Source organism: Pituophis catenifer, unplaced genomic scaffold (genome assembly GCF_029215685.1).
Source record: "Pituophis catenifer annectens isolate HBS135680 unplaced genomic scaffold, rPitCat1.0.hap2 SCAF_8, whole genome shotgun sequence".
NCBI lineage: Eukaryota > Metazoa > Chordata > Lepidosauria > Squamata > Colubridae > Pituophis > Pituophis catenifer.
Genome location: NW_027256888.1, coordinates 51862171 through 51881121, shown reverse-complemented (window position 1 = coordinate 51881121; position 18951 = coordinate 51862171). Strand labels below are relative to the sequence as shown.

Genomic DNA, 18951 nt, shown 5'->3' with positions numbered 1-18951 from the left:
AACAATTGGTGGGACCACATAATAGAAAATGAAGAAGTTAAAGTATTCTGGAACTTTAGAACTCAAAATGACGAGCACCTGCCACTTTCTCCAGATTTAACAGTGGTTGATAAGAAAGACAAAATGTCTGGAGAGTGGATATGGCAGTACCTGGAGATAGCAGAATAGAAGACAGTGGAGAAAATCACAAGATACAAAGACCTACAAACAGCAAAAGGAATGAGTATGGCAAAAGAAAACCAAGATAGTACCAATGATAGGCACCCGGGGTACAAACCCAAAACATCTGGAGCACCACCTGACCACCATTTGTCACCTATTTCAGGTCCTTGGGAAGGACTGTGCTATTTATTATGCATTGCATCCTTGTAATGATATTGTAATGATATTGCTAGATTATTCCTGCCTCATAGAAATGGAGATAGTCAAACAGTCAAAGAAACGCTTAGATTGGCTGATTGTGTGAAAGATAGTCCAAGAACAAGCATTGATGCAAGTTAAAAATTGGAATATATTGAATGTGCAGGAAACAAAACATTAATATTCAAATAATGTAATAAAAACATGAACAGAATGCCAGCAAAGGAAAGCATTATATGGTCCATTTTTACAAAATATTGAGAGGAAAATGTGTAAAGATAAAACACGGCAAAGGCTAACAACTGGAACATTAAAAAAAAAGAAAAGAAACTGGATACTTGATTTGGGCAGCTCAAGAGCAAACCATTTAAACTAATGCAATAAAGGCCAGAGTTGAAAAAAAATCATCAAATAATTAAAAATGCTGTGCAAAAAGGCAGAAGAAATTGTAGCTCATACACTCAACTTGTATATGAAAATTGCATAAACTTACAATGTCATAATAAAACTTGCCAAAATGATTCACAACTGTGCCAGTAATGAAATATTGATAGGAATACAGAGTTGAAAAAAATAATAGAAAATGAGCAGGTTAAAGTATTGTGCGATATCTGAATACGCACCGATAAAGTCTTGTCTCAGAACACACCGGATATAACTGTGGTTGAAAAGAAGAAAGAGTGGATAATTGATGTGGCAATACCAGGGGCTAGAGAGAGAATCAGAGAAGATGACAAAATATCCAGATGCCACTAACAGGACAAGCCACTATATATAAACAAAGAACAAACCCCACTAATTAGCACTGAAGATGTTACGTAGTTGGATGATGAATGTCCGCAAGAAAACAACTAAGCCTACTGAGCACAGCAAGAGCTCAAGAGATTTCATTCATACAGGTAGTCCTTTTTTTAGCAACTGCCTTTTGAAAGCACCATCACAGTTATAACACAGATGAAAAAATAAGCTTATGACCAAACGTTTATAACCTCTGCAGGCCTATACAGGAAAAGAAAGCTGAAGTAAGATCATAAGCACTTTTGTGGTTTTACTTAGTGACCGCTTTGCTTAATGACTGAGTAGCCAGTTCCAACTGTAGTCCTTAAACAAGGGTTATCCACACTTGAAAACAGAAAGATGTATTAAAAGTAAAATGAATAAACATAGGAATATAGACTCTCCTATTGATGAACTTTACTTAATGGTAGTTTCTACTATTTAAAAAACTTTTGTTTTTATCCTAGTTGGAGAAAATCCTGCATCAGAAATCAAACCAGGTTCTATTCTACGTTATATAACATTTATTATCAATTATACCAAAAAGATATACAGGTAGTCCTCAACTTACAACCACAATTGAACCCAAAATTTATGTTGTTAAATGAGAAATTTGTTAAGTGAATTTTGCCCTATTTTATGACTTTTTTTTGACACGTTTGTTAAGTGAATCACTGCAGCTGTTAAATTAGTAACACGGTTGTTAAGTGAATCTGGTTTCCCCATTGACTTTGCTTGTCAGAAGACCGCAAAAGGGGATCACATGACTCCAGGATACTGCAATCATCATAAATGTGAGTCAGTTGTCACGCACCCAAATGTAAATCATGTGACCATAGGGATGCTACATAGCCAAAGTAACTTCCTGCAAGTTTCCACAATCAAGTCAGTGGGGAAGCTGCATTTCAAGCCCCAGGCCAAACCAGGTGGGGAAGGAAGCAAGTGAACGCATCTGAGAGTCAGAGAGGGTGAGTGAGGGCCTCATACCTGCTTGGATTTTCAGCCCCAGAGTTGAGAGATTTCTGAAGCCTCTACATTCTGCGGTTGAAAATCCTCTGTGAATGAAAATTCTGCCCGGATTTCACCAGTGTTTTCAGCCAGCCCCCTTACTGGGAAGTCTCTTTCTTATCTCTGGGGGTTGGCTAAAAAAGATCCACACTGACATCTAAGCAGAAAGCGATGAAGCAATCTAAGCTGCCACTCCTTCCTCTCATTTTTGGGGATGACTGAAAAAGTTCAGTGCCAAAGGAGAGTCTTCTTGACTTTGAGGGGCTGACTGAAAGTACTCCATATCAAAGCTTGAATTTCAGCATGGAGCTTTTCCAGCCAACTACCAGAGGGAGTCTTCTAGGCAGGCAGCAATGGCTTGCAACCTTCCCTGTTGGCTTCCCCACTGACCTTCTGGGGAAGCTGGCAGGGAAGCTGTGCAAATGTTACTTACATGATCATGGGTGCTTGGCAACCAGTTGTCAAGCACCTAGAAAGTTGCCAAGGTCCCAGCTCATAATCACATGACTGCAGGGGTACTACAATGGTTGTAACTTCAAGGAAGGGTCATACGTTCCTTAGTTCAGCATTACTGTAACTTTGAAGAGTCACTGAATGAATGGCTGTAAGTCAAGTACTACCTGTACACATGCAAATAGGTGGAGAAAAAATATGAATCTTATTCATACATATCTAAAATATTCTATTTCCCATGTCTAATACTTAAAGCATTTTGTATTTCACATAATTGTAAAGATACACGCCTTTCATACATTATACATTTTGTACTGATACAGGTTTCATAGAAAGTACTACTATATTTAGTTGTCAAGACAAGCAAAACTACCTTAGTTCTGTATTTTTAAAAGTTTTAAAAGTTCTACAAAGTGCAGATAAGTCATTAGACATGTTTAGCATTTTCCACAGGAAAATGAGAATCTATTACATGTGCTTAATAAACACAGTTTGAATACCTGTTTATTTGCATAACAGCATTAAAACATAGAAAATCAAGTTGGGACAAGTAAGGAACACTAAAACAAGTTTCTTATCTTAAGTCTAACTGCCTGCTGCAAAACCATGTTCTCAACTTCTATATTATAATGATAATTACTCTGTATAGTACTTTTACTATGAATCTATGTATTTCTTAGGATAGTATTCAGCTTGGAATTGGTTCCACCTAAACAAATTGCTGCATTCAAATATGTCAGGAATTCTGATTTCTCAGAATATCAAAATTTTACTCCAATGTGAATTCAATCCATTTGGCTTCACTTAATTTCTTTAGATATTCTCTGGTCAACAAAAAAACTTAAGGATATTTTAGTGTTATATTCAAACAAGCACATTCATAATCGAACAATGACTTATGATCTAAAACTGCTGATCCTGGCATATTTGGGCAGATATATCTATTGGGATATAATACTAAGTAATCCCTGACTTTTGAGTGGTGGCGCATTGGCTAGAATGCAGTACTGCAAGCTACTTCTACTGACTGAGGGCTGCTAGCAGTTCGATTCTCACTGGCTCAAGTTGCCTCAGCCTTCCATCCTTCCAAGGTCGGTAAAATGAGGACTCAGACAGTTGGGGGCAATATGCTGATGTTGTAAACTGCTTAGAGAGGACTGTAAAGCACTATGAAACAGTATATAAGTCTATGTGCTATTGCTATTCTGTCTATTCATTTATGCATACAGTACCTATGACAGAATTCTATGTTTACCAGAACTAAGTAAATAAGGCCCAATGTAAAAGCCTGAATGGCACTACAAACATTCCAAAGTAATCTACTCTAAACTTGGCAAAACAGAATACAAGGATACATAAAAATCCTACATTATTTCGTGTGTGTGTGTGTGTGTGTGTGTGTGTGTGTATAAATGTAGGTCTTTGGTTATTTGGGTTTTCTCCCGCGTAAAATTGGAGGTCATATATATATATATATATATAATTCTATATTCTAATATTTCACTTTTGTAAGATGTGAGGATGAAGCTAAAATATTTTAGTCATAATGTATCTTATAAAGATTTTCTTGGAGATTATTATGCGGCATTCATGCAAATCAACTGTTGATCTCACAAATATAAAACCTAAACATTAAGGAAATATAGGCACTGTGCATATTTAGGTATCTTCCAGTGAAGACAACTGGACTTAAATATTTTCTCCATAGCTGAATTATTTGCTTGGTAATTATACCCACTTTATAAATAAAGTGGATATAATTATATGTGTTTAATCTATTTGAGAATGATACAACTTCTCTTTCTGAATATTTCTTTATACAGATTGTTTCAGACAAGTATTACAAGATATAAGAGGATATTAACCGCCTCATCATTTCTGTGCAATCCCAATTACTCATTCTGTAATTTACAGTTGTCATATTCTAAATGACTGCAATATTTTGCGTATAATATCCTCCTAAGAACAAATTTATGTTCTTAAAAATAGATGACCATTAGATGTCTAACAGGGGCTTGAGTTACATGGTGTAATGTGATATCTCTGTTTTGGTTTAACCTTATGCAAACAATCACTGTACACTAAACCACAACTTTCTAGAAAAATACACGTTATACAAATGTTCAAGACAGAAACCTATCTAAGTAGCTAAAATAGCAAACATTAACAATTGATCCATTTCACCAATTGCTAGATTTCAAAGTGTTGGTTTAAAATAATTTAACTTCATCTATTTTTTAAAAATAAAACTGGACATTTTAATTCACTGTTATTACATTAGACAAACTTATTTTTAGATCAGCACAATGCAACACTACTACAAGATAACACATACAAAAAAGTTGATTTATGTTTGAAATAATCTTTGATAGCTGAAAGGATGTTTTCAAAACAATCAGGCTCAGGCCAATGAAAAAACAAGATAACAGTGGTCTGACTTTTAATTCTCTCTTTTAAATAAAAGAACCACAAAACCCCAGATTTTATTTTTGCAATCTGCCTCTCATTGAACAAACGGTTTTTGCTTGTTTTTTTTTGCTCTGTCCTTCCTATTGTTTCGCCCACCAAAGGCTTGTCTATTACTTGTTTCTAAAACCAGAGAATAGCCATTCTCAGCAACCAAATCCCTTCTAAGCTGGCCCCGGGGGTGATGAAGTAAAGCACGGCCAACACATTCTACGGGCAGTTCTGGAACAAGAAACGCTGACATGGCCGGGAGATCCTTTAAAAGTCCAAGTTGCATTTGTCAGCAGAGCTCAAACCAAACGAAAACGGGAGACACTGTTTCTGACCCGGGAGTTGCTGATAAGCATCCCTTGGGGCCCCAGTTTCATGGAAAAACTCCGTCTGGCGGGTAGGTAGGCAGGCTTAGACGAAGGCTTCTTTCACTCACCAGGATGCGCTTGAAGAGCGCGTTTTCCTTCGGCGGGAGGCTCACTGACGGCATTGTCCCTGCTATTGCTGTCGCCGCCGCCGCCGCCTCCGCCCTTCTTCCTACGACCGGGCCGGTGAACCTGCTCCCTTGATCACCACCCCTACCGCCGCCTCTCAGGAGGGACTCCACGCCAGGGCGTCGCTACCACCAGCACTGCCGTCGTTTGCTACGGCAACTTCCCCTTCTAACTCTGTGCGGCTTCCCTTGCCGCCGGGATGCCTGTGCCCGGTTACCCCTGCTCCGCAGCAAGCCCCAGGCGGAGGCCGGTTCACGTGGTAACTGAGCAGGCCAGAGAGAGGAGGCGCCGCCAAAATGGCCGCCAGTGTGGGCTTCCCCAGCCGGGTCATGACGACTTGCGCGCATGCGTCATGACCCCCCTTTTCCCCCCCTCCTCCCTTCTTCCTGTCTTTTCTCCACAGACTTAAATGGCAGCAACAGGGGAAGTCGGGAAATGGGACCAATCTTAAATCTCTCGCAGTGTCTTGGGGAAGTGTTGCGCCTGCGCGTTGACTGAGCTCCGAAACTGCGAAAACGAGCGTGTGCGAGTAATGCTGTTGAATTCCCTCAGGATTTCAGAACTGTACACATGTATGAGGCTTGACTCATTCTTACAAAAGGAAACCGAACCGGAGGACTAAAATCATAGGAGCTATGGAGATTGTTGGAATTGTCCTGGAGAAAGAGTATTACAACTTAAAACTGTAAAATTCAAACTGACTTAAGTGCATGGTCAGAGCAAACAGCCATTCCTCGCAATCGCCCACGTGATGCCTGTATGAAGCCCCCCAAAGCATAAGGAAAATAGCCTGTCATGTCTTTAATATCTGGCATTTAATGTCGTTCTACACTTAAAGCTACACCTAGATCTCCACTATCACAGTATCTATAGTAGGTCTGTAAGGGGCGTGCATAAGAGCACCAGCGTGCCTACCGTCCCTGTCCTAATACTCTTTTTTATTCTTACTCTTCATGTATTCAAATTATGTTTATACTTTAACCTGTTATATATGCTTGACAAATAAATAAAAAATAAATAGATGTTAGTTATTTAAAAAGACAATAGTTGTCACTTTGGAACCTGTAGCACAAAATTCCAATTAAAAATTGGGTAGGAAAACAAGTTTGACGTTCTAAGATTTTCTGTTTCTTTTCATCTCCAGTATAAAGGTATACAATCAACTTCATACCGACAGAGTCTTTTTACCACTTCTTACAACAGTCTTGTATTATTAATCTCAAAAAACTGGAAAAACCAGCTGTAAGGCAGCATTCCTGAAACCTCAGGTTTGAAATTGGAGCCCAGAATTACTATAGTTAATAGTATATGGCTTCCAAAATGATCAGCACTTTTTAAACTGAGAAACACACTTGACGCTGACAAGGATTATAGTCTTGTAACTGACCCTTTCTATTTCATTAGAAAGCATGTAAGCCTAATTTTATATCTATTCTGTACTCAGTAATACTTTCAGAAATTTATGATGTGAAAACTTCATATTCAGAAGTCAACTTTTTAAAAAGATTACCTGCAGGTAAATGTGCACGTGCGTGTGCATACATAACACACACACACACACACACACACACACACACACACGTGTAGGACAGAGGTAACATTCATTGACTACAGTCCTTTATGCTATGGTCCATGTGGTCGGGACTTAGTGACTGAACAACAACACAACCCTTTAAGTGTTATAGTACTCTGTTCTGAATAGATTAATATTTTAATGGTTTTTATAATTTTATTGAGTATTTTTTTTTAAAAAAATAGAACTTTGTGGGTTTTATTGTTGTGAGCCACCCTGAGTCCTTTCGGAGATAGGCGGCATATAAGTCCAAATAATAAATAATAAATAAATAAATAAATAATATTTACTATCAAAATTTCACTTTCAGCTATCTGAACTTTCATGCTTTTAATTATTTTTTTTTAAAAAAGTGCAACCTTTTAATTATGAAAACAACGAGATTAGAATAACATTTATTATGATATTATTTTTTTGATTACTACAATCCACTTGTAGTAATTCCGATTACAACAATCCACTTTTAACAGAATTTAACAGAACGGAGAGTGCTATCAACAGCAGTGATTTCAAGAAAAGCTTGAAAAACAAGCTTTGTGTATATTTTAGTTCCCGAAATAAAAAACACAGCAGAATACAGCATCAAACAAACAAAACACCCAAACCCTAATTAAAAACGAATGTCAATGTGGAGATGAGCTTCTATTACGGCTGACTTGAGGAGTTTGCCGAGTTGTCGATAGATGACGCCCCAAATCCTTTCCTTAGATCTTTTTAGCAGCCGCCCCTCTTACTCTTGGATTGGTGCGTTTGTCTCATTGCTTCTCTCGAGAGAAGAAAAGTAACATGGCGGCGACCTTGCGGGCTGCGAAGTGGTTTTTGCAGGTTCCAAGGAAGGTGACTCCACGTGAGTTGCATGGTCTCGGGTGGGATTTATTTTCTTTTCGGACTTGGCTATTGAGAGGAAAACGTTCAATTTGCATGAGTGTTCTGTTGCCCGACCCATGTTGAGTGAATGTGTGAGTGTTGCGCCCTAGACTGAACGTATAACCTTCAGCTTGCAGGTCTTATTTGACCATTTTGCTGAGCCCTCTCTGCATACAACGATTTGCGGTGCCCCGTGTGGTCAAATTAGGGCAGCGAGTTGGGTGTATTTGTGCATCAGTGGCATCTCTTTATCAGAGTGATGAACATATGAGCATATTACTGCACGGTCATTACATTCCTCTTTTTTTCTTCCATCGAAAGCCTGATGGGTTACTTTGTGTAAGATACCTGTTTTTAGCGCTCTGCAGTGATTGGAAGGGAAAAAGGTCTTATCATTGGAACCTCCTTAAATATTTTTCTCCCCGGGATCATACATGAGTGTAGGGGAAAAAAATCATTTTCTTTAAGGAGTAAAAAGATAGGGTATATATTTGTTTAAAAACAAATTATTTTAAATTTAAAACACCATTACTTCTTCCCGTTTGTTATATTCTGTTTAAATGTTGTGTTTTACAATAAACTGTATTATACTTTTCTTCTGATATAACTAAACGTGCAGTATATGAAAAGAATCTTTACAAAATTCCAATTTCATCTAATAACTACATACTTATTCACAACTATGACACTTCAGCTAAAATTGTTTCCTATTTCTATCTTGTCTGTCTTATGAAAATATAACCTGTGACACAAATAATGTAATTTGTGGCTCAAATAATAAATCGTCATAATATGACTTAATTGTTTTGGGTTTAATTGGGAAAAATGTGCATAATCCATAACTGAAGAATTATTTTCCAAAACAATTTTGCATTCATTTCAGAACTAATGTATTTTGAAACTTTTTTATTTTAGCATTGTCTCGCTCAGTATTCCAAATAGGAAGGGAAGATTCAAACAATCCTAACTGGATAAGAGTTGGCCTGAGTCTTTCTTCAACTGTTCTATTATGGGTTATGGTAAGAATAATATGTATGAAATTAATATTTGTAAAGTAACTTTTAATTAGTGATTTTTTACATCTTTTCATGAGTTTTAATCAATTGACCACTTATATGGATCATTTTCCATAGTTGTCCTTATATATGAACATGAATGTACCTCAAGGAGCTATATGACATGTATTTCCTAATTGGTGGAATGTTACCAACAGGAAACAGTATATTGGTTCTAGATTAGATGTCCTAGCTTGCATAGAATTGTGGAAGAAATTTACTTAAAACTGGACTTTAGTTGTACTTGTGGCACACTAGCCATTATGTACCGAATTGACTGTGATGTGAGAATATAGCATATATCTTAGATAACATTAGATCTTATTTTAAGATTAGATAAGAAGCTGATAACCTTCCCTAGGCTTTCTCTCTCTTCAAAGCATTACGCGTATAGGTTGGAAACATGTTATCTAGTTCTCTTTTAAAATAGAGAAATGAATGAATTACCTTTCCAAACAGGAAGCTACTGTTAGAATTGTTTCCAAAGATTATTTTGGTCACTATTTTGATGAATTAGCTGGGAACACTATTGGTGTATACATAATATTCTTTGTTTTGGCTTAGTGCAAACTTGTTATGGGTTAACATGGTGTATAAATGTAGCCCCACACTGGAAATTGGCAAGTTTGAATAATTTGCAACTAATGTAGACTCTTAAAGGATATTGAAATTATCATTTGAATTCTATCATTTTCACAATATAGAAACTCTAATATTCTAAGTAAAATAAATGTATTTTAAATGTATAAATTGTAGTCATGCCACTATAATGAAATAATAGAAGTTCATAAGAACATGCTAACCTTGTATGTTCGATATATTTATCTATGATTATCTTTTAGCTTATCAGACACCACGATTATGAAGTGGCAGAATATGAAAGGAGAAAAAAAGAACAAGATTCTTAATGCCAATCTGATTGTTATGGTACGTATTTAATTAAACCTGTATATCTTTACTCTTTTTGTGGTTTGATTTTTTTCCATCTTGTAAATTTTAAAAATACTTAACTCTTGTGTTGCTTTATATAGCTTTTTCCATCGCCATAATATAGGCCCCTAAGAAATTCAGTGTTCTATACCCCATATTGGTATGATAGACTTCACTTCATTCTTCTTTAATCCACTTGGTTTTCAAATTTTGAGTCTTGTAAACTGAAAATGCAATTGCTTCACTCTGTCACTGCTCAAGGAGAAACATAAGAGGGTGAAGATGGTAATGCATGCATGTTTATTAAACTGCTATGGAAGCTTAGTACATTATTGAAATACAGCCATGGTGTTTTCACTTCCACTTTAGCATTACCACGATTAGCACTGTGTTCGAATATGAACAATGGTTAACTTTAAATACTAATAATTGAAAAACTCCAACTTCAAATCATGAAATGGGCTTGTTGCAACCAATAGTGATTGAGTCTGGGTATAGTTTTAGATTTGATATAATAAAATTTTGATTAACTAAAGACTGTGCCAGATATTTTTGAGGAACTCAGAAATCTATTGTGGAGAGAAGCTGGCTCATATTCATAAAGAGAAAGCTCCCTTATATCTGAACTCAGTCTTTATGTATATTTTTGGTTAGCATTCAAAATTCCCATTTCCCATTATAAATGGCAGAAGAGAAAGGGGAGAAGGGAAAGTAGATTTCTCAACATTAGTAATTGTTAAGTAATGATAGTAAAGTTTGTTCCTGGCTTTGGTTTAGATCATCATCTACTGATTTTCTTGAACAACATTTTCTAAGATCATAAGAGAGAACAGCCATAACAGCAACTAGACTTAAATGTGGAACTTTTCAAATGCCAGCTTTCATGAGAGTGTTTTCACAAGTTTTTGTATACATAGTTATTTGTACTAAAAATGGCTTCACATTAATTTAGCATAGTTTCTCTAAAGAATGCTGATACCCAACATTGTAAATAGTAGCAGACTTTGAAAGCACTGCCCCATTTAATATTAAACCCTGTTGCTATAATATACCCATTCTAGGAATAATTGGCTCATTATTTTCCTATTAACTTCCTGATTTTAGATTGGAGTAATTTCAGCCTACACTATAACCAGTTTGGTTTAGTGTTTAAGGCACCAGGTTTGAAACCAGGAAAGTGTTGGTTCTAATCCTGTGTTGGGTACAAAGCCAGCTGGATGACCTTGGGCAGTTTCTCTCTCTCTCTCTCAGCCCTGGAAGTAGGCAATTGTAAACAACTGAAATCTTGACAAGAGAACTGCAGGGATTAATCCAGACAGCTGCTAGGAGTAAAAAAACTGAAGTTGCGTATGTGCACACATATGGACATACACATATACGGTGTTTCTCTGAAAATAAGACCCTGTCTTATATTTTTTTGAACCCTGAAATAAGCGCTTGGCCTTATTGCTATGCGCTCAAAAGTCCAACTGGATTTATTATCAGGGGATGTCTTATTTTGGGGAAAACAGGGTAATACACTAATTTCTAATTCAACATTACTCAGTTAACATTATGGTCTGTCTGATTAACAGTAGTAATTGTAATTATAAAATATATACTGTTTTGTCACAACAACATAGAAAATTTACAAACATTTTTCAAGAGCTAGATAATCATTCTATAATTTAATTCAAAATCTTTGAGACTATCATTTCTTTATAAGTAAACTGTATAGATGGATATGACTGTGCCTACTGTATTGTGGCATTATTAATATTTTAAAAAATCTTTTTTCTACATTGAAGATAACATAGCTGAGACATAGTCTGCAGTGAAATTATCAAAGCTGGATTTATTCCTAATTAATATTAAGCTTCCTGAAATAAAACACTGACTAATATGGAAAGTAACTGAAATATTTTTTCCATTTAACCTCTTGCAAGGGTTATAAAACATTCAGATTATGCAAAAGTTTTATCATAGAAAATTGCTATATGTCAGCTGGGTGACTTTGGCCAGTCGCTGTTTCACATCTTAATCCAATTCACTGGGTTGTTGAAATGGGGAAAATAAGCTATGAGTTATGTATAAAAGGGCAGGATAAAATATATTATAATTACAAAATTATTGACAAAATCATTACCAGTCAATTGCAAAAAGCAACTTAGAATAATTTACATCCTGAGATGATACTGTTAACACCATAAACAACATCTGTCTATCTCAGATCCTTGGAACTTGATACATGAATAAATGTGAAAGCTAGCCTAATCATCTGGCTGACTGTAACCCACCATAATAACATCTGCCTATCCCAGGTCCTTGGGAAGGACTTTATAGGTGAATAAAATGCCAAGTCCAATTTGAACATGTGCTGACTGTGATGAACCATAATAATAATGTGTCAAAAATATAAATTGGAAAAATATATATATCTATAGAAAAAATAAGCAGTGGAAGACTGAAATGGATGTTGGAAATAAAAATATGGTGGTGTCAACATTAGGAGAGGCATCTTCTAAAGTGACATCACTCTTATTATTTGTCATTGCTATGATTCTAGTTCCAGTGACTTTGAAGAAAACAAATCTTGACAACCAAACAGCAAAAATGCTAATAAAATGTCACATTTGCTTTATATGGGCGATCTGATGCTTTACAGAAAATTAGAAATTGAAATACAACAATTGACAAATATGGTAAGAATTTCTAATACAGATATGGCAATGCAATTTGAGCTAGAGTAATATGCTACAGTAAAAATACATTTGAATAAAATTGCTGTAATGGAATTGAAATTTTGAATGGATAAGCCATCAGAAGCTATCAGAATGAATGGATAAGCCATCAGAAGCTATCAGAATGAAGCCTATATGTATCTGGGCCAGTGGTGGGATTCAATTTTTTTAACAACCGGTTCTGTGGGCGTGGCTTAGTTGGGGGTGTGGCTTGGTGGTCATGTGACCGGGTGGGCGTGGCTATCTGCATAGGGACTACTCAGAGGGCTGAAAAAAGTCATTTCTGACTGGTCCTCACACTTTTGACCGGTCCTTGCACTTATGACCATCCTCACATTTATGCCCATTGCGGCATTCTTAACAACCGTGTCACTCATTTCACAACTGCTTCTCTTCATCATGGTGACAAGATAGAGCAAAAACGTAAAATGTGAGGACAGTCGTAAGTTCGAGGACTGGTCAAAAGTGCGAGGACCAATCAAAAATAACTTTTTCAGCCCTCTGAGTAGTCCATATGCACAAAAGGACTACCCAGAGGGCTGAAAAAAGTGATTTCTGACAGGTCTTCGCACTTATGACTGGTCATCATTTATGCCCATTGTAGCATTCTTAACAACTGTGTCACTCATTTCACAACTGCTTCTCTTCACCATGGTGACAAGATAGGGCAAAAACATAAAATGTTAGGACAATTGTAAGTTCGAGGACTGGTCAAAAGTGCGAGGACCAGTCAAAAATAACTTTTTCAGCCCTCTGAGTAGTCCATGTGCATAAAAGGATACAGCAATAGAGAGGGATGAAGGAAGGGAAGGGAAATTAGAGGAGGAGTGAGGGTAAGAGGGAGGAAGAGAGGAGGAGAAGGAGAAAGGAAGAGGAAGTAGGGAGGAGAAGAAGAAGGGGGGGGAAGAAAAAGTAAGAAGGAAAGAAAAGAGAGGGGTGGTAGGTTTGAGGAGAAAGATTGCTGTACAATAAAAAAGATGAAAGGGAAGAAAACCAACCCCAAACAAATATAAAGATATTAAGATAAAGAATGAATTGTTCAACTTTAAAGAATAAAAGAGAACAAATATGAATAAATAGCAATAATTAGAAACACACATACAAACATACAATGTATTTTCTTTGAACAGAGTATTTGGCCGGTACACAAATTTAAACAGTGTTTAGTCATTTCAATTAAATTTACAATTTCTATATTTCCATTTTGCCATATTTATTCCTCATCTATTTTTGTAAAAAACCAATATTACTCTTCATCCTCAGCTCTAATCTTAATCAAATTCAATTTTTCCCTTCTATATTATATCCCTTCCCATTGTCATCTATTTTTACATCCATTCTCACATTGGTTATGTAATATTACAGTTGTTTAATACAAATTCAACATTTTAATATAAATCAATTAGTTATATAACTATCTTTTTTGTATATTAATCAATATGAACATGAATATTCCAATTATTTTCATGCAATCCAATTTCTTACAAATCAGTTATATTTACCAATAATAATAAACCAAAAATTTCCCCCATATATTCCTCCAAACCACAACTTAACCATTTCTGCTTTCAACACAATATACAATTAATAGTATCTCAATTATTACAATTCCCTAGTTAAATAGAGTTTTTTTTCTTTTGTGTTTTAAAATCTTGAACTCTCCTCTTTTGCCCTAAATTTCCCATTGTTTGCACCTACCTATTTTGGTGAGGAAAAAGAAAAAGAAATCTCTCTCTGCCTCATTTTGTCATGTTGCAGCAAAGACCCTGCTTTACTTTCGATTTTGCTTTTTCAGCATAGCTAGGCTAGGGGGAAAAATATCTGCTCGAGCACTCTTTGCAGAGAGCAATAGAGCCCTGGCAAAACAGCTGAGAGCAAATCAGCTGAGAGGCGGGAGGCCGATCTAATCAATTTGTGCTAATTAACCGATGCTGAAGCTGAAGGGGCTGTTTTTTCTTGCTGTTTGCTTGCAAGGAGGTAAGTGCTGTGAGGCACAGGACAAAGGGTGGGGGCCACCCTCCTTGCCATTTAGCCCCTCCTGCCGCCCCCCTTGTCTCTTACCGCCCCCTAAGGCATTCCACCGCTCCCCAGGGGGCGGTACCGCCCACTTTGGCAACCACTGGCTTAACTACTTAACTACTTAACAACCGGTTCTACCAAAGTAGAATTCCAGCACTGGGTCTACCCATTTATTTTTGCAGGCGTCGGTCTACTCATTTCTTTTCTTTTAACACTGATCAGCTGTAGGGCGGCTCTTTGAAGCCCCGCGGCAGCTGCGAGGCCAATAAAATTATAAAAAAACACTGAACCATTTGTTAAATTACTGGCTCGCCCACCCTTCGCCCAGTTGTGCGGAGGGACGGGGCAAGGGGCGGCACGAGCCAGCAATTTAACAAACGGTTCGGCCGAACCGCCTAAAACCGGCAGAATCCCACCACTGATCTGGGCATTTTTATCATCGGATAACATCAAGTATGGCAAGTTAAAAATGTGATTGGTAAATCACATCCAAAGAATCAGAAAAGTGCTAAAGGCAAAAATGGTGGAAATACTGTGAAAGCCATCAATATCTGTGGCATACCTGTGATACGATATACTGTTGGAATGATTAATTAAACACAAGCTGAAACCCAGAAAACTAATGACTACTCATTTCCATAATGATAGATTATACCTCCAAACAAACTGTCAAAGAAAAGCATGCACTGACTGATTACATAAAAGACAGCCAAGAACAAGCATTAATGCAAGTTAAAAATTGGAACTTACTGAATGGGCTGGAAAGAAAACATGAATATCAAAATAATGTAATAAAATCAAGAACAAAATGCCATCAAGAAATAGCATTATACAGTCAATTTCTACAAACAATCAAGTGGAAAGTTGATAAAGATAAAACCTAGCAATGGGTTACAAGTGAAATATTTTTAAAAAAGGCTTAATTTTGGCTGTTGAATTTTGGCTGCTACTTAAACTAATGCAGTGAAGGTCACAACAGAAAAGAATCAACTGATTCAAACTGCAGATTGTGCAAAGAGGCAGAAGAAACAGTAGATGTTTCTTCTTTGCCCAAAGAAATCTTCAGTTACTTTTTAAAAATGTTCCATTGTAAACTATTAGGTTTTTTTTTTATTCACTTCCATTTCAGCTAAAAAAATTGTATAAAACTGCATATTGTATAACTATGGATGGAATTCATTTAATGTTTGATCTATGAAATGTGTAAACATTGCACCTCGGATCAAGATTGTGATTGTACATTGTCTTTTTAAAAAATTAGAAAATTCAATAAAGTATTTAAAAAAAAAAAAAAGAAAATTAGTCACTAGAATGAAGGAGGGACAGAATCCATTCAAGTTGGGATTCTTGTGGAATCCTAGGAAATCAGTTTGAAAAACCCTGCTCTAAAATACATAGTAATTCTAAAAGAATATTTGTAGTTCAGGGTTGAACTGTGGGGTCCTTGGTGCTCCCTGAGTTTGGTTGTTTCCTTGTAGATGTTTTATTACTAATCTAGGTAACATCATCGGTGCTTAAGGTTTGGCCTCTGTTTATATACACAAGTTGCTTTCTCAATGTTGAGGAAAAACAAGTTTCAGCTTCTTTGCAAGGATGCCTAGAGAAAGGTGGGAGTTGTCTAGGAATTGTTTTTCTGTCTAGCAGCTCATAGAAGCACCAAATTTAGCCTCTAAATCAGGGCTGTCAAACCCCAAGCCCACGGGCCGGATGTGTCATGTGCTGGTCACTCCCACGCCCAGTTTAGCAAAGGGGAAAAAAGTCCCGATATGTCATGTGACACTGCCATGACAACACGAGTTTGACACTCCTGCTCTAAATGAAAAGGTCAGAATTTGAGTAACAGTTTGAGAGGCTGTCACAAAGAAGGAGATAACCCATTCTAGAGCAATGGATGGAAACTTATCAAAGGGAGATCCAACCTAGAACTGAGGAGAAATTTCCTGACAGTGAAAACTATCAGTGGAATAACTTGCCTTCAGAGGTTGTGGGTGCTTATCCCTGGAGATTTTTAAGAAGACATTAGACGGCAACTTGTTTGGAATTATATAGGGCAGTGATGGCTAACCTTTTTGCCATTGCATGCCAGAGGGGGGGCCTGGGGAGGTTCAGGTGCGCATGTGCCCCACCATAATTCTATGCACCCCGTCCCTGTGCATGTGACCTCCCACTCCTGGCACGCAATGGCCTTATAGTCCCATTTTTCTTTCTCACCTGGGTCCAGATCCTCTCTATGAGTCTAGGGAGGGAAAAACAGCCTTCCCCACCCCCTCAGAGGCCCTCCGGACGCCAGAAACGGCCCATTTCCCAACTTCCGGTTGGACAGGAAGTGACTTTTTTACTGTCCCCAGCCTCTAGAGCCTCTCTAGGAGGAATTATTCTGCATAATATGTTTTTTCTTTCCTCCCCTATTTCCTTCTTCCCCTTCCCCTCTTTCTCCTTTTAAACATCAACACATTTTTATTTTTTGTTATAATTATATAAAATTATGTTATGGTTTTAATTCCAATAAACCCTAACAAGGCTTCAGCAAGTATTAGACTTAAGATATGTTAGCATTGCCTTACATTCTGATAGTATTTTATAAATTCTAGTATTCATTACCTTTTATAATTGTCTTAGTTTATAGTATTTATTTGTATCCCACCTTTGTTTTTACAAATAATTCAAGGTGGCAAATATATCCAACATACCTTTCTCCTCTTATTTTGCCCACAATAACCCTATAACATGAGTTGGGCTGAGAGAGAGTGATTGGTCCAAGGTCACTCAGCTGACTTTCCTGGCTAAGGCAGGATTGTAACTCATGTTCTTCCACTTTCTAATCTTGTGCTAGATTGTTCTTCAAAAAAATAATTGTAATTTTATAGGATTCATTTGTGTTTTAATATCTGTACTTTGTAATTTTACATTAATTTTATCTTCACTTTTTATTCTATCATTTTGAATCTATTTTTATTTCTATTTTAGCATAATTATGTTATTAGTAACATGCTAGTCTAAGACCGAAATCAATTTGATTGATTGAATAGTAATACTAATGCTCTCTGAGCATGGAATACCCTCACTTCAAGTTCAGAATGAATAGTAATAGTGTAAAACATAGTAATTGTCTTAGTAATAATAAGTCATAATTGTCATAGTAATAACATAGAGATAGCAATAGAACACAATATAGGAAGCATTCGCATAGCACACCTATATATGTTTTTTTTGCAAAATCAAACATATCCTCCATCATTAGAGGGAGAGGTAAAGAAACCATCTGTCCAGAGTTCAGTGCTTTTGTCTCTCTCTTGAGTCTGAGCAAATCTAAATGGGCATAATTTAAAAAAGAACCAATGACTACTTCTCATTAGTGTGCTGAAGGCCTTCTTACTCCAAGGCTCTGTGCTTCAAAAGTATTGCTGTTGTGTGAGATCTAAAGGTGTAGAGATGTATGGAGAAGGATTCTTTAGCAACTAAAGCAGCAGGGTTATAAAAGAATGGAATACATAAATGAACACATTATCAGATCAGCATATAATTTCCTTCTGATCACATTCAGAGACATTCCAGAAATTTTGTAGAATTTTTGTTGTTGTTTATGAAAACACACTATAGTTCAGGGCTCGAAACGGCAGTTTTGGAATTGAAACAATGCCTGATGAGTTCAGTGGGACTTCTCAGTTTATAGCTGAATATAGCAGTGTCTCATCCATTCAGCTTATTGGTTTGTTGGGTTATCATCTTTATTCCTATACTAGAAAATTGGTTTGAATTTTTTCTCTGTACTTTTGCATTTTCAGAATTAAAGAAAGAAAAAATAAATGTCCTTCCAAAGTCAATCCAATAGTGAGATTTCTTCAATCAGACTATTCCAATGCTAAGAAATAACTCTTTTTGAATGCATCCTATAAAAGGCAAACTTAAAGGCACTTGTTTGTTATTTCACTTTGTAATCACCCATCTAATAAATAGTACTGAAGATTAATTTTGCTTGCCAATCTGCCCTTTATCTGAACAAAATTATTCTGCTGAACATTTATTGTTTTGAGAGATAAAATGCTCAATGGGATGCAATTATAAATATGGTAATATACAGTAAACATTGATGTTATTTGTTTACTTTTGCCTGTATATTGGGGAGGTATTTAAAAGCAGTAAAATACCTATTTCTCAATGCAGATGTATCTGTTGGAAACCTCATTTGTCTGTATTGCTATATGAAATAAGTAATAAAGATTAAGAATGGAGCCATA

At 36.5% G+C, this 18951-nt stretch overlaps 2 protein-coding genes across 3 annotated transcripts in view; one reads left to right on the top strand and one right to left on the bottom strand.

Annotated features, from left to right (window-relative positions):
- Positions 1 to 5840, bottom strand: part of NAA15 (N-alpha-acetyltransferase 15, NatA auxiliary subunit) — a 42553-nt gene extending 36713 nt beyond the window's left edge. The window contains exon 1 of the mRNA XM_070948229.1: positions 5492 to 5840. Within this exon, the coding sequence (XP_070804330.1) occupies positions 5492 to 5545 (54 nt within the window). The 5' untranslated portion in view covers positions 5546 to 5840. The remainder of the gene's footprint in view (positions 1 to 5491) is intronic.
- Positions 5841 to 7863: 2023 nt separating this feature from the next.
- On the top strand, positions 7864 to 18951 carry NDUFC1 (NADH:ubiquinone oxidoreductase subunit C1). 2 transcript variants are annotated; one of them, XR_011600704.1, is made up of 5 exons: positions 7864 to 7969; positions 8905 to 9008; positions 9887 to 9971; positions 12520 to 12655; positions 18499 to 18951. XR_011600704.1 is itself a non-coding variant. In XM_070948978.1 (4 exons), the coding sequence occupies exons 1-3, from the start codon at positions 7909 to 7911 to the stop codon at positions 9950 to 9952; spliced, it is 231 nt and encodes a 76-aa protein (XP_070805079.1). In that variant the 5' UTR covers positions 7864 to 7908; the 3' UTR covers positions 9953 to 9971; positions 18499 to 18951. The 2 variants fall into 2 exon arrangements, 1 of the variants encoding a protein (XP_070805079.1); XM_070948978.1 differs by lacking the exon at positions 12520 to 12655.